Genomic DNA, 18609 nt, shown 5'->3' with positions numbered 1-18609 from the left:
TGGAGTCATAAACCAAGGTCTCCCAGGTCAAGGATTCTGTCCCTCTCACTTTGCGACAAGTGGCAATAACAGGCACGTTGACAAACAGGAGGCATCGCACAATCATTCCACACCACTTGATCTGATTTTGAGGTTTCATGCGGCTAAAAAATGACTAAATAAACTTTGCTTTTAATCTGCCTTTTATGTCTTTCCCACATGCCACAGATTGAAGCTAGGTGCTTGAAAATGTGATAATTTGCGGATCTTAGCGACACCTGCTATTCCTCGATTTGTATTACCTTGTCTCTTGCCCTTCTTGGTGTTGAAATTTCAATGTTGAGGAGTGTATTTAGGATGTGTTTTCTACCAAAAACGTACAAATTAACCACAAGTGGTCAAAGTCCTTTCTAAATAGATTCTGTACATGTTAATCAATTTGTTATTCTAAATGTACTAGCAAATACTTCTTTATTCTACTACCCAGTAACCCAGGATCATTCATTTTATTTGATTGATGGCTAAACTTATTTCATAATATCATTACCCTTTATGAAGGAATATAATCCTACAGCATGAACAAGAAGTAATCAAAACCCCGTCAGCAGAACAATGTCTCACAATTGTCCACATCCACTAAGAATGGCTTTTACATGGTCCGATTTCGGACATGAAAACAAGTGACGATTAATGAGACAGCTCCATATCTTGGCTGGTAAGGCCCCAATTGAAAAAGTTTGAGACACCCTGGTTTACAAATATTCATTCATTCCTGACCTACATGTAGCAAATGCTTCTAATCTGGGTTCATTGATTGATGATTAACATGAAAATTTATTAAAAATATGATTTCTTTTTTTACATAGAAACATAATAATAATGACCTACAACCACAAATATTTTGTGTGTTCCAGATATCCATGGAAAAACCACTTTAAACTTCCATTTAAGTGGAGAGACATCTAAGTCTGTTCATGTCTTTGTCTATATTTTGCTACCTAATGGAGAAATTATAGCAGACTCTGAAAAGTTCAACAATCAGAGATGTTTCAAAAACAAAGTAAGTGAACAAAAAGTCACCTGTGGTTATATTATAGCAAAACGAAATGTAATGTCGCATTTTTTGTTCGTACTGAAAATAAGCCTTATTAGCAATGAAAAAGGGATTCACTTTTACTTTTGATTTACTTTACTTTTGTATAAAAAACTATTCCCCCCCCCCCACCTGGACTTTTTATGTTTTGTTGTTTTAATACAATTGAATTACAGTATAGTGAATGTAATTAGAGCTTTTGATACTGATCGACATTGAAATGTGAAAGTGAAAACAAATCCAAATAAATTGATCTAAATTTATATAATTATTAAATTTAAAATGATTGAATGTGCACAGACCCTATGTGGCACACAAAATTTCTATGTGTGTGTACTCTACATAGGAATTCTGGGAGGGGGGGAATTTTTAAGACTGGCTTTTTATATGTCAGTCTTAATCTGAAGTGTGTTGGAGTAAAATGTGCCAAATTTATTAAGCCTGCACTGTCCACAAAATTGCCTGCAACTCATTGTATTGTTTGGTACTGCAGCTGTAGCTCCTTAGTTAAGATCAATTAATTGTTCTGCAAAAAAAACCTCTCGGCTTTATTCCCTTATTCATACATTTACAGGGGGAACGACCTAACACTAAGTTCTCAGAAAACTTGCTGCAGAATTGTTAGGTCATGCTGAATATTAGATTTTAGTAAAACAGACACATTAGGAGAGGTGGCAGGCCCTCTTTAAATCTAGTGACTCACAGGTGATGTCTTCGCTAATTGGAGTCATTCTCTTTCCTCTTCATCTCCATCCAGCCAAGACCTCCATGACAACTTGTCCAGACCACTGCAAAGTTTGCTGCTAAGTCATCGCTACTGTAGCCATCCCCACCTTCTATAGCAACACAAATAAATTCAGACCTCAGACCAGACCCTTAAATTATTCAGATCCTAGACCAGACACTTAAATTAATTTAGACCCCAGGCTAAACCCCTAAATGAATGCAGAACCCCAGCCTAAAGCCCTAAATTAATTCAGACCTCAGACCAGACCCCTAAATTAATCCAGTTCCTAGAGCAGACCACTAAATGAATGCAAACTCAAGACCAGATCCCTAAGTTAATCCAGGCCCTAGACCTTACCCCTAAAAATCTTCAGACCGGACCCCTAAATTTAGACACCCCCTTCAGTTCTAGGCTCTGGCTGACGCTGGATGGCATCAGGACCCAGTGCAGCGGCACCCGGAATTGAAGAGGAACCTGTGAGAGATCAGGGTATGTATTATTGGCCCTTATCTATTGGATTCATCCAATAGATATTGTCCTACTGTTTCAGATTAGATGTTGGGTGGCTTAGGTAGCACATAATAAAATCTATTTCTGGCTGGCACATACTGAACCCCCTGAATGCATTTTGACATTCTTTTGGCAGAAGTTATGTTGATGGCAGCGTACAGATCAGTAGATCAAATGTTCCATCAGGATAAGTAACTATATAAAACTTTTTTTCCAGGTATCAACTGAGTTTTCTCCAGATGAAGTTCTTCCAGGATCAGATGTGTCTCTGCAGGTCCGGGCTGCTCCTGGATCTCTCTGTGGTCTGAGGGTGGTGGATCAGAGTGTGGTATTGATGAAACCAGAGAAAGAACTGACACTAGACAAAGTGAGTAGTAGTTCTTATGTAAAAGTTTGTAAGAAATCAGTTGTATTAATTTAAGCATTTTGACAATCCCATAGTTTACTAAATTTACCAAATTTAGTTTTTTGCTAAAATTTTGCAGCAATTAGTGTTTGCACATTTTTCTGTAGAAAATTCTAGCAAAAAAAATCATATAAACAAAAAGCTCCAAATTCAACAAGTCTCGTTGCAATCAATCAATTCAAATAACTAAATATATTAAATATTAGCAATTGGTTGATCAGCGATTGTTGTTCACGGGAGGGCTTGGAGCAATGATGTTGTTTGTGGTCCTCAAACACGTGATCGCCGATATTCAACGAATACCGGCGATCACCGTTATAATACTGTAAAAAGTTTAACCCCTTCCCGCCGCAGCCCTTTTTCAGATTTTCATTTTCGTTTTTTCCTCCCCACCTTCCAAAAGCCATAGCTTCTTTATTTTTCCGTCTATATAGTCCTATGAGGGCTTGATTTTTACGGGACAAGTTGCAGTTTTTCATAGCACCATATATTGTGACATATAATGTACTAAGAAATGGGAAACAAATTATTTGTGGGGTAGAAAATGAAAAAAACAGCGATTCCTCCATGGCTTTTTGCGCCTTGTTTTTACGGAATTTCATTGTGCAATTAAAACAATATGTTAACTTTATTCTGTGGATCAATACGATTACGGCGATACCAAATATATATAGTTTTTTCTATATTTTACTACTTTTACAAGTAAAAACCTAAGTGTAAAAAAGAAAATGTATTTGGTGTCGCCAAATTCCGAGAGCCATAATTTTTTTATTTTCAGTCGATTAAGTGGTATGAGGGCTTATTTTTTGCGGGATAAGCTGTAGTTTTTAATAATACCATTTTGGTGTACATGCAACGTTTTGGTCACTTTTTATTTAATTTTTTGTAGGAGATGAGGTGATCAAAAAATAGAGATTCTGGCATTTACAATTATTTTTTTTATGCCGTTCACCGTGTGGGTTAAATAATAATATATTGTAATAGCTTAGACTTTTACGGACGCGGCGATACCAATTATGTTTATTCTTTTTATTTTTTTACTATGCTCTAGGGGGGAAACTGGAAAAGGGGGGTTTTTTGAACTTTCAATTTTTTTATTTTTTTTTACATAAAAAAAAACCTTAATTTAAAGAGGCTCTGTCACCAGATTATCAAATCCCTATCTCCTATTGAATGTGATCGGCGCTGCAATGTAGATAACAGCAAAGTTTTTTTTTTTCTAAAAACGATCATTTTTGCCCAAGTTATGAGCAATTTTATATTTATGCAAATGAGCTTTTCAATGGACAACTGGGCGTGTTTTCTCGTTTTACCAACAGGGCGTGTATTGTGTTTTTACCAAATGGGCGTGTATTGTGTTTTTACCAACTGGGCGTTGTTGACAAATCAGCATCATACACTTCTCATCGTTCCCACCCAGCTTCTTTCACTGCAGACACACAGCGTGACGTCACCCACAGGTCCTTCAACCTTGTCGTCGGACAAAGAAGATACATCGGCTCCAGGCGTCCAAAAGGTTAATATGCTCGTCTCTAGGGAGTTTGCTATGCTTACCTGCACATACCTTGCACTGTACCCTCTGACGCCTGGAGCTGATGTGTCTTCTCTCTTCCGACGCCAAGGTTGAAGGACCTGTGGGTGACCTCATCGTTCCCACCCAGCTTCTTTCACTGCAGACACACAGCGTGACATCACCCACAGTTCGTCTTGAATTTTATTTATTTTTTAAATTAAAAAATAAAAGTTAATTTGTTTATTAGTAAGTATAGCAGACATGAATTGCAGAATGTTCACTGCAGAGCAGGCGTACACCTTGCTGTGCTCCGGCAGTTCAGACAGCCATAAGGACACTGCGTCAGAAGCAGAACTTAGCTCAGAAAGCGACACAAGTTCTGCTTCTGCCGCTGGACCCCCAGCCCTATGGTGGTGGACGCAGCTGTCACGGGTGAACTGTCAGGAGCAGGGCCTAGTAATGCAGTCCCTCCCACAATGTGGGATCCTGCAGTTTCTCCCCCCCCCCCTTCAAATTTTGCCATTTATAGCGACTACAGGCATCAGCACAGATGTCGCAAATTTTACCACCTATGATTTTTTTAAATTGTTCATAGAAGATCAGGTCCTGGAATTAATTGTAATTTATGGGGGGTTTCCATCATTCTGTCACCTATGAGCCTCTAAAAACTTGGCTTCGTGCAAGAAAACAAAATGTACTTCAAAATGTATAAATGTGCTTTTGGGGCCGCAAACGTGCTTTTGGGGCCGCAATTCCCCCGAAAATCCATGGGAGAATTGCGGCCCCATTCATTTCTATGGGCCGATGCACACGATCGTGGTTTCCACGGTCCGTGCATGGCCCAGGAGCCTGGACCGCAGAAAGAACGGACATGTCTTATTACGGCCGTGTTCTGCAGTCCAGGCTATTAGAAAATAATGGACGCGGCCATGTGCACGGCCAGCGATTTGCGGGCGGCTCGCGGGTGACACTTCGCGGCCGTCTGACCCGAAAATCACGGCCGTGCACATCGTTACGGTCGTGTGCATGAGGCCTAAGTCTTCCTAATTGTTTCAAAAAAATATTTTATTTGGTGGAAATATATATTTAATTTAAAAAAATGTGTACAGTATGTATGTACATATGTGACATATTGCAGTTCAAAATAGGGAAAAATTTTAATTTTTACAAAATTTCATCATTTTTTGTTTTTTCTTAATTCATTTACGCAAATCGTATCTGTCTACTTTTACCACCTAAATAAAGTACAACATGTGACGAATAAACAATGTCATAATTACTTGGATATGCAAAACTATTTATTGTCTGATGAAGTCAGACATACCAGATTTAAAAAATCTGGCTTGGGCATTAAGGTCCAAACAAGTTTGGTTATTAAGGGGTTAAATACTGACACATAAAGTTTTTTAGACCGCACTGTACTTGCATCTAAAATTTTCTTGCACTCTATTTTTAAAAAAAGGTTCTTACCTATTTTCCCCACTTGGAATCTATATGGTATGACTCTAATATCTGGTATGCAGAAAATCCCTGCAAAACACGCAACTTTATCCATGAACGCTCCTTTATACCGCTAGCCAGTTCACTATGGTTCGGTGAAGACAAAAAAGTAGATGTATACAGCTTGCTGAAGGTTTGTCTTATGTGTTTGCCAGTTGCATGATGTACACATGAAAAATTCTAATTTGACAGAATAAGTAGAACTTTTATTATACACATAGAAAATGTCACAGGCTAGAATTTACTGATAATATAGAACATTTTTGATAGAAAACATGGAGACCTTTTAATCCTGCATGAGATGATGAAAACGTCATCCCTCTTACCTATTCATGACAGATGATAGACCTTTGATAATAGTAAAAACATCTGCCGGTATGGTTTTATTTGGATTTTGAACAGCTACTCCCCCAAACCTTTTTATCTATCTATCTATCTATCTATCTATCTATCTATCTATCTATCTATCTATCTATCTATCTATCTATCTATCTATCTATCTATCTATCTATCTATCTATCTATCTATCTATCTATCTATCTGTCTATCTGTCTATCTGTCTATCTGTCTGTCTGTCTGTCTGTCTGTCTGTCTGTCTATCTATCTATCTATCTATCTATCTATCTATCTATCTATCTATCTATCTATCTATCTATCTGTCTGTCTGTCTGTCTGTCTATCTATCTATCTATCTATCTATCTATCTATCTATCTATCTATCTATCTATCTATCTCATATCTATCTATCTATCTATCTATCTATCTATCTATCTATCTATCTATCTATCTATCTATCTATCTATCTATCTATCTATCTATCTATCTATCTCATATCTATCTATCTATCTATCTATCTATCTATCTATCTATCTATCTATCTATCTATCTATCTATCTATCTATCTATCTATCTATCTATCTATCAGCCTGTTTTTTGTATCTATCGAATAATCTTCCTCTTTCATAGGAGCTGCATTTAAAAATCATAACAAGCGCAGATATACAGCAGCCTGTGAAATGCTTTCAACCTCCAGATATCATGCGAAGAGGCAAAGGACGACATGAATGTAAGTTATACATGACAATTTTAATGTTACATTTTAAATGTTATATTGAATTTCCAATACAGAACAAAAGCAGAAAAATACAAGTCCTCATGCACACAGCCATGCCCATAATCACTACACGTGATTGCGGAGACGGCCGGCCGCGGACAGCCACCCGCATTTTCAGACCCGTGCTACCATACAAAGTATGGGAGCACGGTCCGTAAAAAGCAAAAGATAGAACATGTTCTATCTTTTGCAGCGGATTTCTACGACCCGGACACCTTCCCATAAATATATGGGAAACGTGTCCGTGGCAATACAAAATAAATGGGTCCGTAATTGTGGACTGCAATTATGGACGAATTCCACGGTCATGTACATGGGGTGAACTCGTGGAGGAGTTTATTATATAGAAAATTATCTTGTTACTTTCTTAGTATTTGTTATTTAGATTTTGTTTATACTAATCACACATCAATATATTTTCCTTTCAGATTACAATTAGATTTAAGAAATTGGTAAATTAATCGAAACAAGAAATACAATCCTAATAAAGAAGGCAACACAAATGTAGATAAGTTAAAATGATGTATTTTTTTTAATATCCATGTGTTTGCTTGTTTGTAAGCTTCTGGAACCTCATCTAGAGTGGTAGTCACAAGTTCAACCACAGCACGGATGGCAGCAATGGAACCACAAGAGACTGAAAAAGTGCGAACATATTTCCCTGAGACTTGGATTTGGAAACTTGTTCCTCTCGGGTGAGTTGGTTTCAGAAAGCTCTTTATAAAATGTTAAGACGTCACAAGACAAACGAACCAATCAAACAATAAATTTGTAAACATTTTCCAGTTAGAGGAATCCTTAAATGGACACTAACTTTTTATATATTTTATGCTAATCTAATAGTATACCTGATATAGATCAACTTTGTAATCTACTTACTGTTAAAATGTTGTTGTTTCAACAATGCAAATTTTGTGTGAAGTTACTGCCAGTTGATGTCTCCCTTCCTCAGAGGCGTAGCTAGGTTCTCCAGCACCCGGGGCAAAGATTCATTTTGGCGCCCCTCCCCCCAACCTCTTTCCCGACATCTCCTTCCCCCTCGCCATGTTTGTTTTCTCTACCAATCAATGACGTGTCATTTCTTTTCCACATTTCTTTTTATGTAACTCGAGCACAAAAACATTTGTACATTTTATAAGCAATATAGTTCTATACACAACACCAGAACCAAGCTCATTACATATATACAGAACCAGAACCAAGCTCAGTACATATATACAGCACCAGCACTAATACAGCTCAATTTAGTGCAACCCATGCCATATAGGTATGTACGGCATAAAACTACAGCTCCCAGCATGGCCCGAACAATGATAAGGATATGCTGGGAGATGCTGTTTCACAAAAAATAAATCATATCATAATCATACCACCCATCATCTCGCTGCAGATCATAGAGTGACTACAGTACTGATTAGAGGCAGATTAAACATTTACATTAAGTGACTCACCGGTGACGTCTCAGATTCTAGTTCTTTTTCTCCATCCGATCCAGACATCTATGATGACTTCTCCTGGTCACAGACCATTTCCGCAGTTTGCCGCTCACATGTCTTCAGCTTCTCACTTTCCCAACATTTCTACACCTATAAATAAAGATAAAATTCTCATTATACCACACACTATGCCCCTAAATATAATAGTACCATACACTGCACCTCTTATTATAATAGCACCATACACCGTGTCCTACACACACACTGTGCCCCCTGTAGATAGTGCCTGCCATAGAGCCCCCTGTAGATAGTGCCCCCCATAGATAGTGCACCCATATAGCCCACCCCTGTATATAGTGTCCTACAAATAGCTCCCTCTATAGTGCTCCACAGATAGCCCACCCCTGTATATAGACCCCCTGTAGATATAGCCCACCCCTGCATATAGTGCTCCATAGATCGCCCACCCCTGTATATAGCCCCCCTGTAGATATAGCCCACCCCTATATATAGCCCCCTGTATATAGAGCCCACCCCTGTATATAGTTTACCAAAAATAGCTCCCCCTATAGTGCTCCACAGATAGTCCACCCCTGTATATAGCCCCTTGTAGATATAGCCCACCCCTGTATATAGTGCTCCACATATAGTCTACCCCTGTATATAGCCCCCTGTACATATAGCACTCCATAGATCACCCACCCCTGTATATAGCCCCCCTGTAGATATAGCCCACCACTGTATATAGTGTCCCACAAATAGCTCCCCCTATAGTGCTCCACAGATAGCCCACCCCTGTATATAGCCCCCTGTAGATATAGCCCACCCCTGTATATAGTGCTCCACATATAGTCCACCCCTGTATATAGTGCTCCACAGATTGCCCACCCCTGAATATAGCCCCCCTGTAGATATAGCCCACCCCTGTATATAGTGCTCCATAGATCGCCCACACCTGTATATAGCCCCCCTGTAGATATAGCCCACCCCTGTATATGGTGCTCCATAGATAGCCCACCCCAGTATATAGCCCCCCTGTAGATAGACACCCCCTGTAGATAAAGCCCCATGTAGATAAAGCCCCCCCCCATGTACACAAAGCCCCCCCCCGTGTAGACAAAGCCCCCACCCTCGTGTAGATAAAGCCCCCTGTGTAGATAAAGTCCCCCTTGTAGATAAAGCCCCCCCTGTAGATAAAGCCACCCTGTAGATAAAGCCCCCCCTGTAGATGCAGCCACACACTTCTTTATTACAATAAAAAAACAAACTATTTAAACTCACCTTAATCCCGTTCCCACGCCGGCCGGCAGCGATGGAGACCTGTTCTCTTCTGCACAGGTCTCCTGGGGGTTAAATGAAGCGTCTATGAAAGGCGCTGATTGGCTGGGCAGAATGACTTTGCCTGTCATTCAGCACCTTTCAGCGACGGAAGCGCGACTCGTACAAAAGACCTGAATGGACGGGCACGGAAGGAGGTGCCGGAAAGAAACCTTTGCTGTCCAGAATGTTTGCAGGCTAAAGTTTGGCTATGAACATCTAGACAAACGCTAGGACTTATGAAAAAATGTGTTTTGGACAGGCCAGGCGAGGGTAGAGTTATTTGGCCATAGTACAAGACACGTTTGGTGAATGTCATAGACAGAATTCCAACAGAAGAACCTGATACTCACTGTAAAGTACGCTGGTGGAAATGTTTGTGGCTGATTCGCGGTATCAGGCTTGGGCAGATCATCATCATAGAATGAGGGAACGCATCAGAAAAAAAAACATGTAAAAACCTTGATCACTTTTTTTCCATAGAAACAGTTCTAGGAACAATATTCGGAGCATTGTTCTAAGACACCTTCGTCCTCCATAAAAAATATAATTGTCACTAGTTGAAACAGTACTAACGAGAGAGCTGTATTAGATGTAATCCAACCCACCTTATAGAGGCAACTGATGGCTATGGGGGCTAGCTGACTTTTTATTTAGTCACTGCTGTATGTGAGTACGCGGAACCAATTGTGAATGGCCATTGAATCCACAAAGTCCTTCTAACCCTTTGTGGCTCCACATTGTTAGCTTGTCTATGGTGGCATCCATAATCCTATAGCCACTACCCAGATGCCAAAGTGGTCTCCCTGACCCCCTCAGTCATAATCTCAAAATACTAGACAGCTGCAAACAAAAAGTTGTAACATAAACTTTCCTGTGGCTAAATAAAACTATAGTGCCACAGACTACCGTTTTTAGAGATCTTCCTATCTGATTAGAGTACCACTCCCATGACAGCACCTAAATGTTCGCACCTCTTGGAAACCATGTCAAACCCCGAGAGATGAACTAAAACCTCATATCACGTGTGTATGCATTGGGCCCAAAGGCCAGAAGTGTGAGAGGGTATAGCCAAAGGAAATGTGGCTCAAACATTGTGTAGAGGGGTATCAATGAAAAACAACACGAAATCGAACCAATCAACATCCATTTTTTTAATAATGTGTTTGGAAAACACACAAACATATGGCATAACCAACAAAAACACCAACATGGTGTATAATATACATCAAAAATACATAAGACGGCGAGTTGCCATCCCTGCATCAAAATCAACTATGGCGTCAAAATATCAGTCCTCCAACACACTCAAAGGTGTTGGTACTGGTGGCCCGGGGACGAATACGCCGGCATTTCAGCACCACTATGCTGGACCTGGAGCTGTGAAGGTTGTTCCTCGCCAGCATCGTGGTGCTGATGTTGCCCGTGGTATGTTGGGGCAGGGAAGTGGGGAGCCATAGGGCGCATATAGGGATGCAGACGTGGCATCTGGGGGCCTGGATGGAATGGGCCCGGCATCTGGGGCGTGGTGGCCGGCATGGCTAAACTGCGCCATTGCTCAATGGCCGTGAAGCACTGGTTGGGATTGTGGGGCGGTCTGGAGGCGTCGATCAACGTTACGATCGACGCTTGCAGACGGCCCATACGGTCCATGGGGACCAGCCAGAGTAGGGGAACGATGCTGCGGCCAAAGGCGTCGTTCCCGTCCTCATCTGCGGCTCGCCTCAGATATTCCAGGACCCGCGTATCGACTTGCCCAGCTGTGGAGGCCTGTTGAGCACGGCGCCGGCGAGTGCGGGCACGCACGGGGAGATCCTCAGCCGGAGAAGCGACGGCCCGTGCAGACTGGCCAGGGGCGGGGTCCAGGGGTGTTGGCTCGGGGCTAGGGGGCAGGACATGGGCAGCAGGAGGTTCCGGCAGAGACTCTCCAACGTCCGTCTCCTCTGTCGTATCCTCCAAATTGTCGGTGGTTCTATAATGAGAAAATGACGTTAGAACAGAATATAGAACAATGCCCACAACAACACGATGGCAAACAGGACATGGGCGAACACACATTAGACACATGCAAAAGCAGAATCTCTTACGTGCGCATCTCCATTATGTCCTTCAGGAACATCAGCTGTTTTGTGTACATATAAGGGCGCTTACGCGATCCGCCATCTCCGCTGCGTCCCCTTTCCCCCATTTCACGGCGGAATTAGTCACGGCAGCTCCGCCACCGTGTTTTGATGTCTTTGACTGTTGGAGTAAAAACAAATATCACGCCATTAAGAACTATGCCCTCTCACTTAAATGAGGGGCCCTGCACTGCCAATTACGTGGTACACGGTGATGCGCATGCTCCACAAAAGGTCATCGGGCAAATGCGCGGAAGACACATACAGGGCCCCAGTTCTTCAATAGGGATGACATTGCATTGACAGAAAAAGCCTGGTACTCACCCAACCGACTGCGGTCCCGGGTTCGGCCACTCTCCCACTCCTGGCCAAAAAGCTCCCTCGCGACCTCCTCCCAGGCGTCCTCCTTGACCGTGCGGTCGTGGTACGCCTCCGCGCGAGTGTCCCAAATTGCATGATGGCCCTGGACCAGGGCGATGAGGCGCTCCACGTCCATCCCACGCGGCATGGCAGCAGATGTCAGTGGAAGCTAACTTCTGTCTCCAGTCAATAGCCTTGCCCACTCGCAGTCAAAACACAAGCACTTCCTGGTTTTTGTTTGCTTTGTCCAGCTTTATAGACTTTTTTTCATGGACATAACAAGTGATGCGTGATTTTCGCGCATGCAACGCAGGAGCGTCCATGTGTCATGCCTGTTTTTCACGCACCCATTGACTTCAATGGGTGCGTGATGCGCGAAAAATGCACGATTATAGAACATGTCGTGAGTTTTACGCAACACACGCGCGCGGCGCAAAATTCACGCATCGTCTGCACTGCCCCATAGACTAATATAGGTGCGTACGACACGCGTGAAATGCACGCGCGTCGCACGCGCGTATATTACGCTCGTATAAATGAGGCCTAAAGAACAGAAAGATTGATACATAGTTCTGTTGGAAAATATGTAGTATAACTTTTGTTCAAATACCTGCTCACTTTGGCCTAATGAGTCTGGTGGGCGGTCCTACTAAGTGATTGACAGCTATCAGGACTCATATATTATTCTAAAAGTCTATTCTATTTCTTCTATATAGGGAAACCGGCAGTGCAGAACTCCACTATCAAGCTCCGGATACCATCACTGACTGGAATGCAGGAGCCATCTGTTTGGGTCCGAGTGGATTTGGCCTTTCTCCTTCATCATCTCTGCGAGTTTTCCAGCCATTCTTTGTCGACCTTACCCTCCCATATTCTGTTGTCAGAGGAGAGTCATTTACCCTCAAAGCCTCAGTCTTTAACTACCTGAAACAATGTATAAAGGTAAAGAAAGTGACAATTAAGAAATTATTACAGTCAAACAAAATCTGTTCTTTTTATCTACTCATACTTTTTTCTTTACTCTAATGCCTCCGTCACGAGACTGGAGCACTTTAAAGAGGCTCTGTCACCAGATTCTTAAATCCCTATCTCCTATTGCATGGGATCGGCGCTGCAATGTAGATAACAGTAACGTTTTGTTTTTTTTTAAAACGTTCATTTTTGGCCAAGTTATGAGCTATTTTTTATATATGCAAATGAGGTTTGAAATGGACAACTGGGCGTTTTTTTTTTCGTTATGTCCAACTGGGCGTGTATTGTGTTTTTAACTGGGCGTGTTTACGTGTATGACGCTGACCAATCAGTGACCAGTCAGCATCATACACTCACCTCCATTGATTTACACAGCAGCGATGTGCAGCCGCATACACAGAGATTAACGTTACTGCAGTGTCCTGATAATGAATACACATGAAATCCAGCCTGGACGTCATGTGTATTCAGAATCCTGACACTTCTGAATCTTTTCTGTGAGACTCCGGTAAGGGAAGCGAAATCTCGCGAGATTACAGAGGTAAACGAGATTTCGTTTCACTTGCTAGAAATCTCAAAGAAAAGAGTCAGAAGTGTCAGGATTCTGAATACACATGACGTCCAGGCTGGATTTCATGTGTATTCATTATTAGGACACTTGATTAACGTTAATCTCTGTGTATGCGGCTGCACATGGCTTTGTCTATAGAGTTGATGGATAAAACTTTGTATTCAATGCTCTGATATCCTTATCAGCAACACTAGATAGAACATTCAACCCCCATAGAGAGTACTGCAATTACAGGCACTTTATAGTGGGCGTGCTTTGTGCACATTACTGTAAACCTATGTTCAGACGTAGCGGAATGGCTGCAAATTTTCCATCCAGATTTGCAGGCAGATAATCAGCAGCATATTACAGTAGCAGCAAAATGGATAATATTTTAAGAAATCTCATCCACATGCTGCACAAAATGTCCACGCGGAAATAGACCTGCGTGGCAAATTTTTAATTCCGCAGCAGAAATTTACTTGGTCGCAGATTTGTTGCAGATTTTTGTACCGTTGTACCATTACAGGAATCTTATAGATATCCCTTTTTAATGTGCCTCTGATTCATGCCTATAGGTTCATATAAAGATAAAAAAAAGATAAAAGATTACTTGTGCTGTTAAATGCTACGAAATCTCATCAGATTCTACTATGACATGTTTTATGTGACTGTAATTATGCATAAAAATACTTTAATCCTTTCCCTCCGCAGCCATTTTCCAGATTTTAATTTTCACCTTTTCCTCCCCACCTTCTAAAAGCCATAACTTTTTTATTTTCTCCATCAATATAGACATTTGAGGACTTCTTCTTTGCAGGGCGAGTTGTAGTTTTTCACTACACCATTTATTGTACCATGTATTGTACTGGGAAACTGGAAAAAATTTATTTGTGGGGTGAAATGGGAAAAAAAAAAACAGTGACAGGTGATGGATGCCATACAATTAAAATGTTAAACGTATACCTCAGGGAGCTCCCGACATCACTGTCCATATATGGAAAGTGTTGTCAGGAGCAGTGCTGTAGTCTCTGGTGCAGAGGGCTAGCTGATGCTCTGCTAAGGGACCCCAGCAAATCATCACTGTCCTATAGGTGGATAGTGACATTAGGAGTTTCCTATAGCTGGAGTTTCCAAGCCAAGCATCAGCTTGATGCCAGTACTACTCCTGATGTCACTGTCTATATATGGAAAGTGACGTTAGAAGCTTTCCCAGTGTCGGTGTCCTGGGACAGAGCATCTATTACCGCACTGCCCAGGTACTCTCCAGCGCTGTGGAAGCTCCTGACGTCACTGTCCAAATATGGGCAGTGATGTCATGAGTTACTCATAGTTGGAGTCCCCGAGCAGAGCATCAGCTAGCCCTCTGCCCCAAACTCCAGCACTGCTCCTGATGTCACTGTCCATATATGGATAGTGACGTCAGGCGCTTTCCCAGGGCTGGTGTCTGGGTCAGAAGGCTAGCGCTCTGCCCAGGGACTTCAACGCAGTGGAAGCGTTGAAGTGTAGCTCTAATACTCTCTATGGCTGGAGTATTAGATAGATAGCAGGATGGACATTGTCTATCCGTCACAGTTATTCTTTAACATTTTATTTTCAGCTACAGCTTGGGGTCGGTTGAAAAATTCATTAGATTGCCTATATTTTTATTCATCAATAGGTGCAAACTACCCTGCGGACCACTGATGAGTTAGAACAGAAACCGTGTCCTGACTGTCAGTATAGCAGTTGTCTATGTGCAGATGAGAGCAAAACCTTCTTCTGGAACCTGAAAGCCTCAAAACTAGGTAAGAGTCATGAAGCTCATGAGAAGTCATGTTTTAGTTCAAATCATAATATTTGTAGAGTCTTCTTACATTTATTGTATCTGGACAGCAATACAGTTCTCATGTTGAAATATTGACATTTTCATATGCATGTTTATCTTTAGCAAAATTATTGCATTTATACTAGTTTTCACAGATAATTGCGAAACAGATTGTGCAAAAAATTATAAAAAGGTTCTTCACCTTATTTCTGGACAAACTAAATAATACTGCAAGCTTGCAATATGTAATGGCATGGTATGACTGCTGCCAAGCTGTATTTCCCCCTTTCTACATCGAGCTACTGTAATTGCCAAGTGACCTTTGAAATGAAAAAATATTTGACAGACTGGTTACTAGATAGATGCAGCCTAACAATGACAGTGTTCTCAAGAGTGCTACCAGGCAACATGTTCCAGGTAACTAGTCTGTCTCAGATAACTCTGGGTTTTTGGCTTTAAGGGTATATCCCCTTTTCTAACTTTTTCTTATTGTTATTCTTCATTTGGTAGATTAGCAAGAAGAAGGGGTAGAGGGAAGAGAGTATAATTGCAGGTTCAGACTACTCAGGGTTTCTTTGTAGTCTGTTACCATGGAGACACATAGGTCCATACGTCTACATAGAAGCTGTGGACACAAAATAATGAAAACTTTTTTTTTTATCAAGACTTCTTGCAAGGTTGCTTCATTCTTTATTTTAGATGCATTGCAACAATAAAAAAAATTGTCACTGCAATGAGGACAGAAAATGATCAAAGATCTCAAGGCGAACTGTAATATTTTGTTTCCCTTTTTCATCTATATTAGTTATTTCTCTTATAGGATTTTCAATGTTGGGAAAGCTTATTAATGCACGGTTTACTAACCATTTGGCCACTGGCAACACATGTGTGGGTACAAAAATTTATTTTCTAATAACATTTGTCATTGCCTACTCTGAGTAAGGGTGTATTCACAAGCGGCAGATTTTGTTGCAGAAATTTCTGTGGCATAAAATCAGTTCCGTTCATCTGAATGGGACTTGCAGAAATCCGTGCACCGTGCTGCAGAAACAACCCCCTTCATATGTATGGAATTGATTTTCAGTCGCAGAAATTTCTGCAACAAAATCTGCCAGATTTGAATCCACCCTAATAAATCAAGAATATAACTTGTACAGATTAACCATCTGCATTAGACCGGTTTCACACTGCCGTAATATGGCTTCACTTTATCATCTGTATTACGGTGTCACTACCGGACTCTTTGCAATTCTACTGAATCAAAGCTGCTAAGTTGAGTTGAGAAGAACCGTGGAGGGTGCAGGTGTTGCAGTCCCCAGATTCTAAAAATGCGCCCATAGTATGGATGTGTGACACCGGTATAAAACAGATATTGACAACAAATAGTTTGACTGAAAACCAGGACAGTCTATACTCACTTAGCTTTAAAACTATTTGATTTCTTTTTACCAGTCTACTTACTAATTCAGATTCAGTTTATGATGAATTCTGCTGTTATGACACATTTGTGGTCTTTTTATTATTTTTTTTACCCAGTTATAATTTACCCTGCCTCTCCTATCTTCCATTTCTTTCTATTTTTCTCTTCAATCTGAATCCCTTCCCAGGAGAGGTGAATATCACTGTAAAGACAGAAGCTGTGGATACAAAGGAATTTTGTGGAAATGAGATACCTGTGGTCCCTAAGCAAGGCAGGACTGATACCATTGTAAAGACTGTACTAGTACAGGTGAGAGTGCCATATATGAATTCTACGATAAGTTACGACCTTGGTGCCTGAAGTTTAGCAGGATAGCTGTTCATTTAATGGTCACCTATTGCACCTTTCCCCACAAATCCCTAGCACTACCATTTATACAGGTGAACACTGGTTGGTAAAAAAAAATAGAAAGGCTGAACATTACTTTTGTTTTTCCGTACATTTCATAAATTACACCTATGGCCCAAACACCGATCCTGAGAATGAAGGGGCTTCAGAACTAATGTAATGTCCCCTTTAAAAGTATTCCCTGCACGGGGACGCTACCAGCCCCCAGCTGTGCATGGTACTGCAGCACGACCCTATGTACTTGAATGGAGCAATGCTGCAGTTCTCTATACAGCGGATGGCCAGATGTGCCACTGTGCAGGGAAAACCAGTGAAGGGACCATAACTCTAAACCAACGCTGCAGCTCCTTAGTTCTCAGGATCGCTGGGGACCCCAGTGATTTGAATTCTGCCGATCACAAAGTGATGGCATATCCAGTAATATGCCATAATTTTATGAGAGGGAAATAACCCTTTAAGCCCCGTATCATACCCAATCAGTACTCCAGAGCCATAGCATACTTTTTTCCAATCTACATGTACATTGGATTTCATACCTGTAAATCGTTATTTATTAAAAAAATTTAATTATAATAAAGTTTGTAGCATTGTAGTAATATACCGTATCAAGTATTTTTGTGTTTTTTGTGTCTTTATTGATCTTTTTAGCCAGGAGGTATACTGGAGGAGAAATCCCACAGCTCTCTGATCTGCATCAAAGAGGGAGGTAAGAAATCCTTACATTACATAGTAAAGAAGATTTTAAAGAGACACTCCAACATTATTTTTAATTATTATTAGGGTATGTTCACACGAGATTTACGCCTCGAATTACGCCTGAAAAAACGCCCCTAATATTCCTACAAACATCTGGCCATTGCTTTCAATGAGTTTTAAGGTGTTCTGTTCCCACGGGCCGTAATATTACGCGTCACTGTCAAAATACGGCGCGTAAAATGACGGCTCATCAAAAGAAGTGCAGGACACTTCTTGGGACGTTTTTGGAGGCATTTTTCATTGACTCCATTGAAAAACAGCTCCAAAAACAGCCGTAAAATACGCCGCGAAAAACGCGAGTTGCTACAAAAATGTCTGAAAGTCATGAGCTGTTTTCGCATGAAAACAGCAAAGTATTTTCAGGCGTTTTTAGTCACTGCGTGTGAACATACCCTTATTGCCACCGTTTGTACAGTACACTTGGTTAAAGGAAGGGCAGGCCATCCTCTTACCGGGTGCGTTGTTGCAGAAATATCCCGGCCACAATGCGGTCACGTGACTGCACTGTGATGTGACCGGCCGATTCATACAGCGTCTGCTTTGTGGGCCGGAAGTCTCTTTCACTATACTTTCCTATGAGACGCTCAATGTGAGTCTCATACAGACGCTGTATGAACCGGC

The 18609-nt window shown here is 41.2% G+C and overlaps 1 protein-coding gene across 1 annotated transcript in view; it reads left to right on the top strand.

The window, feature by feature from the left end:
• LOC142662932 (uncharacterized) overlaps positions 1-18609 on the top strand; it is a 130310-nt gene that overhangs the window by 25374 nt on the left and 86327 nt on the right. Inside the window, exons 14-22 of the mRNA XM_075841226.1 lie at positions 894-1039; positions 2527-2676; positions 5691-5861; positions 6695-6794; positions 7405-7537; positions 12792-13017; positions 15258-15384; positions 17012-17133; positions 17881-17938. Of these exons, the coding sequence (XP_075697341.1) occupies positions 894-1039; positions 2527-2676; positions 5691-5861; positions 6695-6794; positions 7405-7537; positions 12792-13017; positions 15258-15384; positions 17012-17133; positions 17881-17938 (1233 nt within the window). The remainder of the gene's footprint in view (positions 1-893; positions 1040-2526; positions 2677-5690; positions 5862-6694; positions 6795-7404; positions 7538-12791; positions 13018-15257; positions 15385-17011; positions 17134-17880; positions 17939-18609) is intronic.

The sequence above is a fragment of the Rhinoderma darwinii genome, chromosome 11 (assembly GCF_050947455.1).
Source record: "Rhinoderma darwinii isolate aRhiDar2 chromosome 11, aRhiDar2.hap1, whole genome shotgun sequence".
Lineage (NCBI taxonomy): Eukaryota > Metazoa > Chordata > Amphibia > Anura > Rhinodermatidae > Rhinoderma > Rhinoderma darwinii.
This window is presented reverse-complemented; position numbering and strand designations above follow the sequence as displayed.